This window comes from Pongo abelii, chromosome 3, assembly GCF_028885655.2.
Source record: "Pongo abelii isolate AG06213 chromosome 3, NHGRI_mPonAbe1-v2.0_pri, whole genome shotgun sequence".
Lineage (NCBI taxonomy): Eukaryota > Metazoa > Chordata > Mammalia > Primates > Hominidae > Pongo > Pongo abelii.
Genome location: NC_071988.2, coordinates 35,441,435 through 35,458,608, shown reverse-complemented (window position 1 = coordinate 35,458,608; position 17,174 = coordinate 35,441,435). Strand labels below are relative to the sequence as shown.

The 17,174-nt window shown below is 34.3% G+C and overlaps 1 protein-coding gene across 5 annotated transcripts in view; it reads left to right on the top strand.

Moving 5' to 3' along the window:
- ARAP2 (ArfGAP with RhoGAP domain, ankyrin repeat and PH domain 2) overlaps positions 1-17,174 on the top strand; it is a 249,271-nt gene that overhangs the window by 106,312 nt on the left and 125,785 nt on the right. For all 5 annotated transcript variants that reach the window (XR_010139659.1, XM_024246354.3, XM_054553813.2 and 2 more), the window contains exons 20-22: positions 5,254-5,417; positions 9,983-10,195; positions 13,768-13,873. Coding sequence is in view for 4 of the 5 variants with exons in the window: in XM_024246354.3 (XP_024102122.3) it covers positions 5,254-5,417; positions 9,983-10,195; positions 13,768-13,873 (483 nt within the window). In the remaining variant the exon portion in view is untranslated. The remainder of the gene's footprint in view (positions 1-5,253; positions 5,418-9,982; positions 10,196-13,767; positions 13,874-17,174) is intronic.

Sequence of the window (17,174 nt, the reverse complement as noted above, 5' to 3'; positions counted from 1 at the left end):
ACAAATATTCAAATCAGCTTTATTTATAATATAAAGTGAGGAGACCCCAAATGATTTTTAGTCAGTGAATGTGTAAACAGAGTATGGTATGTGTTCATATGTGAAGTACTGATTATCATTATAAAGGGACCTATATTAACAACAACATGAATGAATCTTAAAAAACATTGTGCTGAGTAAAAGACGCCAGACACAAAAGAGTAATACTGTATAATTCCATTCCTATGAAGCTTTAGAGCTGGGAAACTAATGAATGGTGACAGAAGGCAGATAAGTTCTTGCCTAAGATTGTGGGTGGGGAGAGGAATGCAATGCAAAGAGTTATGAGTGAACATTGTGAGTGATGGAAATGGTCTACATATTAATCATTGTGGTAGTTACACAAGTGTACACATTTGCAAAAATATTTCAAACCATACACTTAAAATGAGTTCATTAAAAATTCTAATGACCAAACATCACTCACTGAAATAACACAATTCATACTTTTCCAGAAGAAAACAAACCCAAAAGCTTATTTGGATGAGAAGAAGGGTCTTCCTTGAGAGGTTGCTTAGGAAATGTAAAGAAAAATGCACAGCATACCCTTCTAAAGCTATCCTCCAAAGTCCTATCCATTACATTTCCAACATGCCTAGGATGCTTTTCAAGGCAGAATGTAAGTGTACAGTCTTGAAGAAGAGAAATAGGTCTTCTGTTATGAGTGGCTTTAGTAGATCATCTTTCATGTCCATTCTAATAGTGTGACTGTAATAAATTGTTCAGGAAATTCTGTTTCATGTATCTTAGGTGTGATAGGACTAAGAAGAAAGGCAACAGAAATACACATCAGCATTTCACTTCTGGAATAAGTATTTTTGGACTTGAGGACCAGAGTTTTAAATTATGGAGATCTGATTCTTCAGGTAAAGGAAGGCTCATGAACTAGGCTAGTACTGAGTAGCTCAAATGTGCAATTCCCACCTAGTTCTGATACCTCAAACATGTTGTTTCTGGCTCTTAGTTTCCTAGTCATATATGGAAAAAAAAAAACTTGGCAGAGATATTTCCAGTTCTCTGGCTCAAAAGCTCAATGACAGTCTAAGATGGCGTGGTTCAGACGGCTTTAAATATCTTTTCCTTCAAGGGATCAGTCAAAACTTCGACTTATGTGATTTGTTTCTAATTACATTTTTAAAAACACAGACATGTATAAAGAAGGAAACAAAATGTCCATGAGTTTTCTACCCAGAGTTAATTTAACATTTTAGGAAATGCAAGTGGATTTATACATACGTGCAATTACGCATTCTCTGCTCATTGTACTAAGTTTATAATATATATCTCTGGATGTAGCTAAATCACTTAACCTTTCCCTAGTTTTTGGGATTTCAACTTATTTCCATTTTTGAAATGCTCGGCTAAATGCATGTGTTTGTGTGCATGTGCACATGTGCATGAGAGAGGGACAGAAATATATTGAAAGAAACAGATATTGTGCCTTCATTTCAAATCATGTACTTATGAAAGAGTCCTGTGGTTGGAACTAATTGTCAAAAGTAATGCATACGTATTTTAAGATTCTTAGAACATATTTTCAAATTTATTTTTAGAGTATCTCATCAGTCTTTAAAATGCTATGCTCATCTTGTTATACTCCAGTGATGAACATTATGCATTTTAGATCTTTGATAAATTGCCTTTGACACATCATTGATTTTACATATATATGTGTGTATGTGTGTGTGTGTGTGTCCATTCTAATAGTGTGACTTTGTAATAAGTTGCTCAGGAAATTCTGTTTCGTGAATCTTAGGTGTGATAGAACTGAGATACACACACACACACACACACACACACACATATATATTTGATTCTTAGACTGGTTTGTGGTTACATCGGCTAATTCTTTCTGTGACTTACCTTTCCATGGCTGATGACCGTATTTCTGTGGAGGACTTACTATTTTATTTTTGTGTAAATGCTTAGGATATTATATTTTCCATCCATATTTGTAGGGTATTTCATTTGCTTTTCAGTTTTGTTTAAAATCTTCTTTATATGAGCATATTTATTTTTTATGTGGTCAAGTTTATTGATCTATTATTTGTGAAGACACTTCTAGTTCTTGTCATAGACTAGGCTCAAATATGATTGTTTATGCTTCATGGTTATTATATTGCAGTTTTAATATAATTGTTTTTGTTAGTCCTAGGACTTGGTTTCTAAGGTCTTATTGAACTGTCTTGATTCATTATAGCAAATAAGAATTTTTCTTTATATGGCTTTGAAGTGCCCTTTGGAATTTATGCTTAGAAAATAGACAATTAGCATAACTAATTTCTCTGTAATTAGAGTTCATCAGCATTACTTTTCAGATTGTCAGGATATAAGTAAATGTTTCCTTGGAATTCTAATCCAGGAATGTGAATCTGATAACACTTGAAATCTCAAAGTCGTCCAGCATTTGTGTTGAAAATATCTTTCGATGCTTTATTCAGTGTCCACAAATTTTAGGTAAGCATCAGAGAGGAAAGTTAGTTCACCAATGCTATTAAATGTCAAACCATCTATTGCACTACATATATATTTTGGGATTCTCCCTTTGACAAGTTGAGAAAGTTCTACTCTTCACTAATTCACAAGGAGACAGCTCAACTCGTCATCAGTAGATTTTTTTCTGACTAGAAAGAAAATTTGAAGTTTGAAAATGTCACAGTTTATGGCAGAATTATACTCATATTGTAGGAGGGCCACTGTATTTTGGATTTCTTTCACTGCTTGCTAAAACACCCATTGTAGTTGTTTATAAGCAAATAGTTACAAAGATTTTATATCATATTTAAAGCTCAATTATTAGATAAATTATTTAAAAATTTTTTTTTCTCTTTACCTAAACTTGTGAATGTAGCAAGACATAATTTTGATTAAGTTCACATAATCAAGAGGTTTGATATTTCTCAAAAAATTATCTGAGTTATATAATTTCAGTTAGACAAATACATCCAGCAATAGAATGCTTTTGAGCTAAAGATGATATAAGATCAATGAAAAGGCTGTAGCATGTCAGGTGTATTAGGGAAACTTTCAGAATTCTTCAAAAAGAAAATTACAACACCTGGAGGTCAGGACTGCTGTAGTGCTGTGGAAAATAGAAACAATAGATAAAGATGTCAAAAAGCAAGAGATGAGGATTACAAGCACCAGTATTAGTAAAACAGTAGTAGTTATGGCAAGTTCAGATGTTAGAAATGAGTGTGATAAGGTGCAGGTATCTTTGTCTTCTTACAGGAGCATTTCAAGAAAGAAAACAAAGGAAAGAAAGGAAGTTTTTTGTTTCTCTTTTTATGTTAGGTACAGTGATTATCAGAAATGTAAAAGATTACGTTCCTTATTACCCACCCCTGGCCCCCAAAGCCCCAGAATTCATGTGGTTTATTCATGCCTCTTTGGGTTGAATATAAACTAGCCCTGTCAAGTCTGAAATCAAGATTATATCATTTTACTTTGGTGTAAATAGACTTAAAATACATCAACAATTAGTTTATGTTTTAAAGCAAACTTTGTATCTAGTGATAAGTCTTTAAAACTGGTATGTATCCACTAAATGCCAGACACTATGCTAATGACTGAAATACTGAAATACTTTGCTTGCCTGTGTAAAGGTTGGAGTTTCGTGGCTAAAACATTCAGATAGCTACAGAAAGTGATATGATGCAGGACAAAGCCACCACTGAAAGACTGAGAAGGAGTATCTGTGACATACTAAGCATAAGAGGGAGATCAGGAACAGTGTTAAGGAGTTTTACCTGGAGTATAATTTTGGGGGAAGGTTTGGACTAGCCAGCCAAAGAGCAGGCAATATGTATTACAAAATCCAGGAGGGGTGTGTGTGTGTGTGTGTGTGTGTGTATGTGTGTATGTATGTATGTATTTGTGTGTGTTTATGTTTCCTGAGTATCTTAAGGAGAATGACAGATCAAGTTGCAGGTAAAAATAGAGGCTAGATTATGAAGACTTTTTATCTTGAAAACTCAAGAACTGTAAGACAGTGATCTGGAAGTGATGTCATTAGCTTTGCATTTTAGATCATTCTGGCAATAGTGAGGAGTAGAGATTACAGGGGTTGAGAATTGGGAAAGGAATTCTGTAAGGAGGGGCTGTAGTGACCTGAAGGAACAACATGAAGATCTGAAATAAGGCAGTCTTGGAAAGGAGAGAAGACAGAGTGAATACATTGGGAAACTGTACTCAACAGAATTTTGTGACTGAAGACATGTGGCAGTGGTTGGGTAAAGAGACTGATCTACACTTAATTAATCCTAAATTTCTCGTGGGGTACGTGGAAAATTTTTGGTGCCAGAAGCTTGGTATGGGAGAGCAAAAGCTTTGATATGCTTATTGCACATTAAGGTGAAGATGCTCAAATATAAATATTCCTTAGTAGTATAGTTTATACATTAGTCATTAATGTTACATCTATTGAGTGTTGTCCTAGGTGCTATTATTATATTTATTTTGCCAATGATGAGACTGAAGCAAAAATAAGGTTGACTTGTCTAAAGTTACACAGGAAGTAAATGGCAGAGCTAAAATTTAAGTTAAAAAAGTCTGATTGTCATTCCCACTCTCAGGTGCTCTATTCTCCTGCTTTTCAGTCACATGGAGATCTGATTTATGAAAGTTACAGCCTGGAGATAGGGATTTGGAAGTAAACTAATTTATGTGAAAAGATGAAACTACTGGCCTGAATGGCATGTCCCTGGAGAGTCCATGGAGCTTTTGTGTGTGCTGAGGTTACGACTTTGTCATTCAGAAAGAGGAAGGGAGATTGGGAAAGAGACTAAGTGACCAGAATGATAGGAGGAAAATCCAGAAAGAATTATGCTATAAAATTCAAATTTGATGCTAGTTTTTTTCTTTTTTTAAGAAATAAAATCAACAATTCTAAAACCTTGAAAAACATAACCAGAAGTATCTGTTAGAAGTCACAGGTGATTGCCACAGTGGTTTTAGTTTAGTTATTCAGAAAGAGAACAAAAGAGGCTGGGGAATGAAAGGAAGTGAGACCATAAATTCAGAGAGCTTCCTCAATGCTATGGAGTGACATGACTATACAGGCAAAAGAGGGATTGAGTGGAAGCTCGTGGTGGATGAGATAAAAGAAGAGTTTGTTTTGCACGATTGTGTGGATTTTAGGGTAATCTGTCTTGGAGTAAGATTTTTTTTTTAAAGAGCAAAATTATAATTTGAAATGCTTTTTAAACTTTACAGAACATTATACATCCATGGGCATACCAAGTTGGATTTCACAGTCTGGCATACTGCAATTGAAAAAGCAGCAGGTACAGATGGTAATGCTTTACAAGATCAGCAGCTCAGCAAAAATGACGTTCCCATTATAGTGAACAGCTGTATAGCATTTGTTACACAGTATGGTAAGTATCACTGAGTTTTTATTCAACCCCTAGAACTGATCGTATCATTCTTACAGGTTTTTAAGTGGTACCTCTATTGGACTGAATTAAAACCCTTTATATTTGTAAGTATCCTAGTGAAAAATAAAGGCAGATTTACGGTTCAGCTAATTACCATTCCTTCTCCCAATAAGACTCATTTAAACTATACATTTTTACCATTTCCTCCTTCCTTTATATGCATAAAATATTAAATAACATTGAAATAATCTAAATTATAATATGTACATAAAAATAGTAGATTATATGTTTTAGTCAAGTAAGAAAAAATAGTAGATTGAAGACTATCTTTCAGAGATTACAAGGCTAGATTAAAGCCTACGGGGACACAACACATCTAAGCATGTTTTTAGAAGTGATGAACTGTGGAACAATATGTAAAATAATTTGCTTTCTTTGGCATACATAAAGTGTGCGTGTAGTTTATATTCAGGAGCATAGCTATTAATTTTCACAATTTGTGCTCATTTTCAACAGATATTTCAATGAATAGTTTGCAAATAAAAAATACGTTTGATCTGTACCATGGTCCAGCTTCATGTCAGTTTTATATGCTATGTTAGTATTTTAGATATGCCTGAAAGATATCCTCTGTTCTTCATGTTTATTTTCAAATGGTTATGAGTTCTTCAAATTCCTTTTGTTGCATATGTCTTTCATACTGTAAATTTCTTGACCCTATTTTAAATGTTAAAATGTTAAAATGTTACCATGAGCCCTTTTAACCTGTAGATAAATGCCATCTATTTAGATTACAAATGTGGAAAAGTGGAAAATGATTTGATATTTTGGATTGTATTAAAAATTTTTATTCTCCTAATATTAGAGGTGTCTTTGGGTGTTTTTAATTTGAAAAGAAGGTACTAATAGTGAGAGGGCTGCAGTAAAGCGTTGTGTTATTAGTTCATTGCTTCTTTATAGAGTGCTTATTGTATGCCAGTCACTGGTCTCACTCTTAGAAACACAGTGGTGGAAGTAAAAAGTTCAAGACAAAGCTATGAATCTTTGTATATCTTCTATACAAATCTTCTAGTATGGGAAACTGATAATACACTGATATGTAACAAAATATCAGAACTAATGATATGGATAAAGGAAACACTTTTCAGAAATTAAACCTATAGAGGCATATTTTAATCTCTTGTTCTAGGGAGCGTGTCATTTTAAGTATTTTTCTTACTTTGTATGTAATTCAAGTGCAATTATTAATGTCCAGATTCATTATGTTTTTGTTATGTATCTACTGAAAACATATACATAAGGCCCACATATTTGGGCATTACTATAAAAGTTTCCTGCTATGATAGTATGTTCATGTTTTTCTTATTAGCTATAATTATCTGTTTACTTAAAAACAGAGGAAGGAGAATGTTACCTTCATTTGTTACAGTCGCTCAGTGTTAGTACATTTTGCAGATATACATGAATCACATATATGTTATGTTTAAGCAGGAGCATAACCTTATTGGGAATCTTTACACCATGTTAGTTTCATAATGGCATAAGGCCTTTCTTAAGCAAGAAATAATTAAAATGCCTTGACTAGCTCTGACGTAGCCAATTTAATGTTTTTCTAGGGAAATCCGAATTTTCCTTGTGTTTATTTGAGTTTAAAATAACTCAGCATTTGATTTTTTCAACTAAAACTCATATATTATAACAACTTTATACCTCTATTACAAGATGCCTTCATTTGCATGTTAGAATAATAAAGCCAATGAAAGATTGTGTTTATACAAATAGATATACACACACACTTACATATATACACACATATGTGTACATACATATATTCATATATATACACATATAGTCCTATATAACATATGATGTATGTGTATTATATATAAATATATGTGTCATAGTTTTATATTATATATAATTATACATATAATTGTCTATTATATATCTACTGAAAGTATATACATAATCACATATTGGACACTACTATAAGAAGCTTTCTGCTATGATAATATGTTAATATCATATATCTTTATATTTAATATATATTTATATACAAATATATATATATATATTTATATTCAGAACATTGGGGAAACCTCAATGCTACCAGCATGTATAGAAGAAAGATTTGACAGAAACTTAGAAAATACCCAGTGATTATAGGATGCAGATGGTTTCATTGTAGCAATTATTTTGAACCCCCTGACCTGTGGGTTAAAATCTCAAGACCAATTTTCTGTGCTCATTGTGTCATTGTGTCAAGGTTTGAACTTGACTGAGTTCATAGTATGACTTTTAGGGCTTTAATTTTTTAAAAAGTAAATTACACTAGTTCTTGGGGAAAATTATTTCAGTTATATAAACAAAATTATGTTCAAATTATTTTTCAGTTAACTTACTTGAGTGCCAGCTATTAGAAATTCATTCAGCTAGGGATATACTATCTCAAACACTTAGTCAGTATTGATTTTTGTAGAACTTGCTTATTCTTGCATTAAACAGTCATTTATTGAATACGTGCTGAGTAGTTCTAGGCACTGTGTAACTGCTGGATATATACAGAGATATGTCACAGAAAATAAGACATAATTTTTGCCTTCTGGAAGTTTGCAGATTTATGAATAAGAGACAAATACATGAGCAGTTACAAGCCAATGTATAAAATTCTCTAGTAAAGAGGTTCAGGGGGTGCTACCGGTGTCCATGGTGTAGGGGTAAATTTCACCCAGAGAAGGCGTGGGAACAGAGAGCTTCATGGGTAAAGCACAGTGCTTACCATGAGCCCTAAGAGAAAATGGGAGCTAGTTAGGAGAAGAGGATAGGGATTCCAGGAGGAGAAACAGTGTGTGCCAAGGTATCGAGTCACAAAGTTTGTGCTGGGAGCTTTGTGGTAGTAAATGTGGCCAGAGCTTACTGTGAGAAGGAGGAGTTGATCAATATAAAAGGCAACAGGTTAGGCCAATTCAGGTAAGGTTTTATATAGCAAACTAAAATCCTCAAACTTTGCCTCATAGGCAGCAGGAGGGCAGTATTCAGATTTTTAAGCTTGTTGGTAATACATACAGACTTGAATTTTAAACCATGCTGTTATCATTGTTGAGACACACAGAGGGCTGTATAAGAATATGGGCAAGGAGTTGTGACAATGTAGTGAGAACTCAGTGCACAAATAATAGCATATGGGATGGAAAGGAGAGGGCAGTTCTGAGAGTGAGATCCTGATGAAGAATCTATGTGATGCAATACTGCATTTTTTGTTTTTAATGTGCTGATTGAGAAAGAAATACTCTGACTTGTAAAGGGCTAGGCAGAAGGCAATGCCATATACTGAGGTAGAGAGGGACAAGATAAAGAACATGGTGGGGGTGGAAGGTGAGGTAGTAAACAGGGCAGGAGAATTAATTCCTTTGGGTTATTTTTATTTGCCATAAGATATATGGGGGTGTGTGTGTGTGTGTGTGTGTATGTTGCATGTATATGTAATGGTATGTGTATATATATGTGTGTATGTGTGAAATCATGGAAATTAAAACCTGAGTTAAAATGTTTATGTAGAAGTGATGAGGTTGGATGGGTTCTCACCCAGTGGGCAGGAGGAGAAGAGAATTGAGGAAGCATCCCTGGAATGACCAGTAAGTATGAGATGAGCAGAAAAAATTAGAAGACTGAGAGAGCAGTCACACAGGGAAGGGAGAAAAAAGAGATATGAAATTATGATGTCGTGAAAGTTAGGGGGTTAAAAGAATTTACAGGGATTCGTTCAGAATGTCAAATGCTACAAGGAGTTTGCCCTAGATAAAAACCAAAAAGCCTCTAGAAAAAAAAGAACGTTGTTAATATTATTGATGAAGGGTGACCCCAACGGAATGGGGATTGGGCAGAGAAGCAAGATTGTGTGGTCAAAGGATGAACAGGCATGTGAGACAGTAGAAAGAATAAATATAGAAAACTCAGCCTGGTTGTGAAAGGAACAGGGGAAAGAAGCCTGGGAGGAGGCAAGGGAGGCTTTTGGGTTTGAATTATTGTCATTGTCATCATCACTCTTCCTCCTAACCACTGCTCCTTTTATTTGGTATGGAGCACTTCATGAATCAGTAACCATGAAAAAGAGGTAACTCAACTCTCCATTGGAAATAAGATGAAGATGGGAGCATACAGAAATTAATATACAATATGGGGGCAGGAGGTTGATGACATTTATACCAGAGAGCCTCACTTTTGTCAGTGAGAAATGGAGGTAAGTTTGCTGGGAGACTAAGTGAAGATAGGGCACTTTAAGAAAAAGAACATTTGAAAAAGATACTATGCAGAGCTGGAGGAAGGACTGATCAGGGGCTTGCCAAAAGCTGAGGCTGCAATGATTTGCTAATTAGGTTTACATTTTAAATACTAAAATCAGGAGTAAAAAGCCTTTCCTGCTCATGCATGTTTATATCATCTCTTGCGTAATGATTTCATCATCTTACTCCTCATCTCAACACAAACATTTGTTTTGTTTTTTAACTATCAAACTGGCTTTTGAATTTAGACTTTTAACATATAACCTTTTTTTTTAAACAAAGGTTTAGGATGCAAATATATCTATCAAAAGAATGGTGATCCTTTGCATATAAGTGAACTCCTGGAGAGTTTCAAAAAGGATGCAAGAAGCTTTAAATTGAGGGCTGGAAAACATCAGCTTGAAGATGTGACGGGTGTATTGAAAAGTTTTCTCTCTGACATTGATGATGCATTGCTTACTAAGGAGCTCTACCCATATTGGATCTCTGCTTTAGGTAATATTTATACAGATATATGTAGATATATATGTGTGTGTGTGTGTGTATATATGTATATATACATATATATATATAATATAGACCATAATACATGCTTGCCTTTTAATACTTAGACTTTAAACATCTTTGATAAGCTGAAATTTTAGTTGAAAGAAACAATGTACATAATGGCTTAGAACCGAAATTATATAAATATCAATAGCTGTTTCTCTCTACCTCAAGAGAAATTCAAAATATTCACTAAATTGTTTGGTATATACTTAGTTTTCAGTGGATTTCTTAGTGCATACTTTGCTTCAACTTTGGAATGTTACAGTCAAAAGTGTGTGCTACTAATTTCTCATTAAAAATAAAATGAAGCATTTACTACAGGGTACATTTTGCAAGATTTTCACCTATGACTCTTTTGTGTTTCTTCTATTATGTGTTCTACATCTTTAGTGTATATAACAATTTTTTTAACTTTTGCTTCATTTATTCTAAATTCCATCTAATGAAATAGAGTTTTGTTATACACTGTAAGAAAAGCTAATTAAGAGGTGACCCTAGAAAAGGAGTTTATTAAATCCCTCATGGGTCAAATTAATTTTAGTAAAACCTGTTTTTAACCTCCGATGATTTAAAACAAGTCCTTTTATTGAAACATTACAATAACAAAGACTTAAATATAAGCATTGCCTTTAATTCCACCTTTTTAATGAAGCTGCTTTTATTTTTCCATATTATAGTCCTTTTCTCCACTTTTATAATTTATGTATATGACATTTGAATTTTTATTAATAAACCATAAGCATTTCTCATATATCTATAATATTTTCCAAATGATAATTTTTATTTTTCTTTTGTTCTAGGCTTTAAAACTTACTTTTGAATTATTCCATAATTATAATGTGTTTGTCTCTTATATATTTCATCTCTTTCAAGATTTGAAAAATGGCTTTTGAATCTGGTCACATGACATTCCTCTATTGAAAAGTAATTTTCCTCATTGAACGTATTTGTTTAATCTAAAACAAGTGATATATTTAAAGAGATTAATTTTCAAATGATGTCACAAAACATGCACAGCTTGAAAATTATCCCAAGAATTACCCTAGTTAGTGTCAGCAAGAGTAGCATTATAATGAAAATAAAGCTTCTCACGATATAACTACCTTTCAGAAGTCTTTCATTTGCCTTCTAATGTTTCTCAAATCAGTAGGGTTCACTGTAATCACAAGAAGAATTAAGTGTATAATTTTCTAAGGTATAAAACACAGGGATAAATACATTGCTTTAAGCTCAGTTACCTTGCAACCCTCATTTTTGTTTTAAGAAAATTGTATTGAAATGTGTGAAGCTGTTTAGAGTATCTCTACTTTATAGACTTATAATTTGTCTTTATTATAAAATTGGTTATCAGTAGCACGTGGCAAGACTGGGCACAGTGGCTCACACCTATAATCCCAGCATTTTGGGAGGCCAAGGCAGGAGGATAGCTTGAGGCCAGGAATTTGAGACCAGCCTGGGCAACATAGTGAGACCTTGTCTCCACAAAAAATAGAAGTGTTAGCTCAGGCATGATGTGCTCCTGTAGTCTCAGCTATTCTGAAGACTGAGGTGGGAGTATCACATGAGCCCAGGAATTCCAAGCTTCAGTGAGTTGTAACGGTGCCACTGTACTCCAGCCTCGGTGACAGGGCTGAGACCCTGCGTCTTAAACAACAACAACAACAGTGACAAATATATATTTGCTAAAGTTGTCAAATTGACAAACAAGTCTTCACTGTTCTCAGTCTACCAGAACAAGGTAGTCGGCAGGGGTAGGAGTGTTCACCTTTCACTTGCATGTGAGTTCTTGGAGAATTTATTTGGAGAAGGCTTTGAATACTGGGTCAAGTAACCTTTAACTCCTTGCTTTTGCAAACAGTATAGTTTAGCCGGACCCTTCAAAAGTGGCCATGTTGGGCCTGAAAAGAATAAACCAGTACTTGCTGAGTGAATTCATAAAACTCTTTTGACGTACTGTATACCTGAGGTAGAGAATGCCTTATAGCCGTGTACCACCTATATTTATATGACATACGATCTGTTCTTTTAGGAGGACTGTTAAATTATATGTTTAGTTGAATTGCTCATTGTATTTTCTATATGGCCTGAAATCTTTCCTGAGTTTTACTTTCAATTTATTTAGCTTTATTTTGAAAATATCATCTATTTTATAAGATTTGTGAGAATATGCATACTAGCATGACTTTTTGTTTTAACCGTAGTAGTGTTAAATTTTAAGGAATAAATGCAATTTCTCCTACAGTTACAAACTGGATAACACAAGGATAAATGTTTGGATTATACTGGGAATTATACGTAATTAATTTCCAGTAATGTCTTTGAATGTAATTTGGGTGTTTCCCCCTCTTATAGAGAGTCATCTACTAGAGCACTCAATTCAGTATACTCATGTGTATGGTTATTGATTTCATGTACAGGCTAAATCAGTACAAAAGAGATATCACTTGCAATTTTGAATAGGAGTGCACTTGAAAACTGTGTCATACAGAGTTTCTTACCTAGCCAGGGATCCTAATGTCCTTTACAAGTGACTTTGTACTTTTAAGACATCATTAGTTTGCTGCTGATTTTCTGTGAATAGAAGAGGTAAGGCTAAGCAAGAAATAAAATAGTCTTGTTTCCAAAGATAGTTGTGAATTGAGAGGAAATAATAAGTGCGGTCTCCTTGAGTTACCAAGTCAGCACAACTGATTTATTTGAAGAATGATCTATTTCCACTTCAGGTAGTGTAGACTAAACTGTCACTGCACGCCCTCTACAGAGAGTCTAGATCTTTGGGGGTTCCTGTCTCTAGTTTCTCCAGATATTTGCCTTCTTGGAGTCAGGTGAGTGGAGGGTAAGTCCTTCTCATCCTCCTCTCCATAAACCACCAAATTTCTGTTCACGACAAAAGCAGGAGGTCTGTCATCCTCTAAATCCAGATTGTAGTTATTAAGGCCTGGGTTTGACTTCTTCCATTGCACTCTCACCTTTTCAAAAGATTTGAAAGTACCCTTTACCTGGATCGAAGGGCTACTGTGCAGTTCATAGTTCCAGGATGGTTCATAGCTTTGGAAAGATTTTTATAACTTCATGAGAAATAAAAATCAGAAATGTCATTTTCAAATACAAATGATAAAACATGTCTGTAGCCAGAGTTAAAATACTTTTGGCTTAACTCTTTAGTTTGTATTCCAGTTTGAGTAATTAATTGAATGTATTCCTGTTAAGTTCAGTGTTGAATAAAGTAGAAGATAAAAAAATATAATCCCACCTAACCTTCTATTTTAAAATTCTTTATTTTAAATTACAAATTATAAGAACTAGAGCACATAGTGCTGGAATGTTATGTAAATAAATGCTTTTCCAGATTAATAGGCAATTACTTTAGAACTTCAAACGATTGTCTACTGAAACCTGATTGTATCACTTATTAAAATGCATTTGTTTGTGACTATTTTACAATACTGCTGATAGACAGATTCACAACACAGATAATTAGTTTACATCTCAAGGTTGTTTTTTTTTTCCCCCTTCAGATACGCAAGATGACAAGGAAAGAATTAAAAAATATGGAGCATTTATACGTTCTCTTCCAGGGGTCAACCGAGCAACACTAGCAGCTATCATTGAACACCTGTATAGGTGGGTAGATGAATGAACTTTTCTAGATGTTTCAAACACAGCACTCAATAAGTCATTATTTCTTATGTGATTGTGAATCTTTCTACATATCATAAGAACTCACCTTAGTCTCTCTTTCTGTAATTAAGTCACATTTCCAGATAAATAGCACTGGGAATTTCTTAATCAGAAATAATTGTATACAGTGTCCTCAAATGCATCTGACGCATAACAAGAATTTTAAAACTCACTTGATTTGGAAGCTGGAGAATAAAGGATGTGCAGGGGCCAGAATTCTGTAACAAGAATCTGTCTGTGATGACAGTATTTTCTCATGGTGGACATTTCTTTATTATCAGTTTATATCTTACCTGACCTTTATATTTTGGTATCAGGCTATTGATCCAGTGAGGAAATTTTAAAAATCAAAAACAATTTTCTATGTCAAGGCATGAAAGTCTCCTTGCGTTTGGAAAGATAGGAATATAATGGTGACTTTACAAATGAGATCTGAAGGATGAGGACATTTGAAAATAACCTTTTAAGTTAAAACTAGGTTTTTTTAATCTTAGCAGGAATTATTACAAAAACTTAAATAAATATAAATTTTGATTAAGGAATATATTGTAGCTCCCTGAATGGATGAAATACTCTCTTAAATAACTTTCCATAAAGCTGATTTTGCTAAAAGTACCTTATTTGCAGTCTCAATTTAGAAATCTTTCACAATTTGTGTTCTTTCCTCCTGTTCTTTTTTTTCCCAACCACTGCTTCTCATTTATGTCAGCTCCATTATTGTAAAACTGATTTTCTTATTGTATCATACAAATATAGTCTACATTATATAGTCCTATCTCTATGCCTATGAGATGTTGAGACAAACTTTAATATAGAGAATTTTAGTGTGCAGCATGGAATTATAGAGGATAAATTGAATGACTCGTTGTGTCTTGTGGTCCAGGGGATGCTTCTGTGCTTCAGATTTAAAGGGACATATGAACTGGGTGTGAAAGAAGAGTATGAGAAATGAGTGAAGGATAATGTCTGGGACATAGGAGTACTAGAAGATGAGAGAGTTATAGTTGGCTGGCAGGAGGTTGTGGAAGGCTTTCTAGGTCATACAAAAACATTTAGATTTTATCCTTTAAGTGATAAGAAGTAACTGATCAAATGTTTTAGGATAATAATCCCTATGATGGTATTGTTAGGGAAGATGTCACATAGAGACAGATTAACTAGGAAACAGTTTTGTTGAGTTTCTGGTGAGAAGACCTGGGGGAGAAGGGACTGGGCAAGCTGAATATGGAACACTTGGAAATGTTAACACCTCGGAGCAGAGAAGTAAAGGAAGAAAAGGAAACACTATATTACACCTATTTTGTCCCAGAAACTAAGGCAGCCACTTAAACTAAAGACAAGAGAGGTGAAAAGTACCAAATGGGATGATATTGCAGAAGGAAGTCTCAAGAAATGCAGGAATGTCCTTAAAGATAACGTCCTTAAAAGACTGAGAAGTAAATTTGGATGAGGACAAGTTGATTTAGCATTTAATTCAATCACTACCCTAGCTAAAAGAGCGTTTCCTCCATCAGTAATATCCTCTTACTTCCATTCGCCAGGTGTTTATCATGCACCACAATGTGATGAAAGAGTGTCTGACTGTGAGATACTTAGATTCTAGTAACGGAGACAGACATGCAGATAAATTTTCCAGATGTTTACAGTTAAGTGTAGTGTAAAAGCATAGACATTGTTTTGAGAGGGGTGTTCACAATTATTACATTCCTCTTCTATTAAATTCCAGTTCCTTTTGCATCTTGTAAATCACGTGTGATGATTGCACTTGCACCATCTCTGCTATGCAGTTTGGTATTTTATTATGGATTCCCTACATTAACATATATATTGCTATCGTGTTTATTCACCTTTTCTTGTAGCTACCTGAATCTGTGTTCTTCTTAGATGGGAATGTCTAGCTTAGTCTTACTACGTTCATTTGATGGAGTTACTATATTCATTTGATCGAGTGTTACATTTTTAGCAATGTAACTTTCCCTTTCTTAGGGATGATGCTTCAGGGAGTTGTTTTGTTTTTTTTGTAAACTTTTAAGTTCAGGGATACAGTGTGTAGGTTTGTTACATAGGTAAACTTGTGTCACGGGGGTTTGTTGTACAGATTATTTCCTCATCCAGGTATTAAGCCTAGTACCCATTAGTTATTTCTCCTGATCCTTTCCCTCTTCCCGCTCTTCATCCTCCATTAGGCCCCAGTGTATGTTGTTTGCTATGTATTCTCATCATTTAGCTCCCACTTATAAGTGAGAATATGCAGTATTTGGTTTTCTGTTCCTGTGTTAGTCTGCTAAGGATATTGGCCTCCAGCTCCATCCATGTTCCTGCAAAGGACATGATCTCATTCTTTGTTATGGCTGCATAGTATTCCATGGTGTATATGTACCACATTTTCCTTAGTCTATCATTGATGGGCATTTAGGTTTGATTTCATGTCTTTGCTTTTTTGAACAGTGCTGCAGTGAATATATGTGTGTCTGTGTCTTTATAATATAGTGATTTATATTCCTTTGGGTATATACCTAGTAATAGGATTGCTGGGTTGAATGATATTTCTGTCTTTAGGTCTTTGAGTAATCGCCACACTGTCTTCTACAGTGGTTGAACTAATTTACACTCCCACTAACAGTGTAAAAGCATTCATTTTTCCCAATAACCCCTCTAGCATCTGTTATTTTTTTGACTTTTTAGTAATAGCCGTTCTGACTATTGTGAGTGTGAGATGATATTTCATTGTGGGTTTAATTTTTTTAAATTACTTTGTACTTATTAGTGAATAGTTTAACAACTCTTTTAAGACCCCAGTGTTATAGCCTACTGATAGAAAGAGTTGACTCCTTTGTTCATTTCTGTTCATTATAAAAAGCTGTTCTTAGTTATATCCAAGAAAAATGTAATTGCATTTTAAAGTAGTCTACCTTGTGATAATACTTTATTTGGAATAACTGTATGGACACATGGGCCCAGATATTCTTTCTCATTTGATTTGCACTTTCTGGAAAATTTAGCCCAGCTTGGCACCTGGAATTTGGAACTGTCAATTATATGTCTAATGACCTACCTTTTTTGCCTGTTTTCTACATACCTCCTGCCCCATTTCCTCCTCCTATGCTGCAGCCCCACAAGTCATTTTACTCCATTCTGCAAGCATACTTCTATGCTTTGGCCACAGGTTGTTTTATAGTTTGCAATTGTTTGAATATGGTCAGCCCTTTCTCTAAATCAACAATTAAGTATGACTTTGTAACTT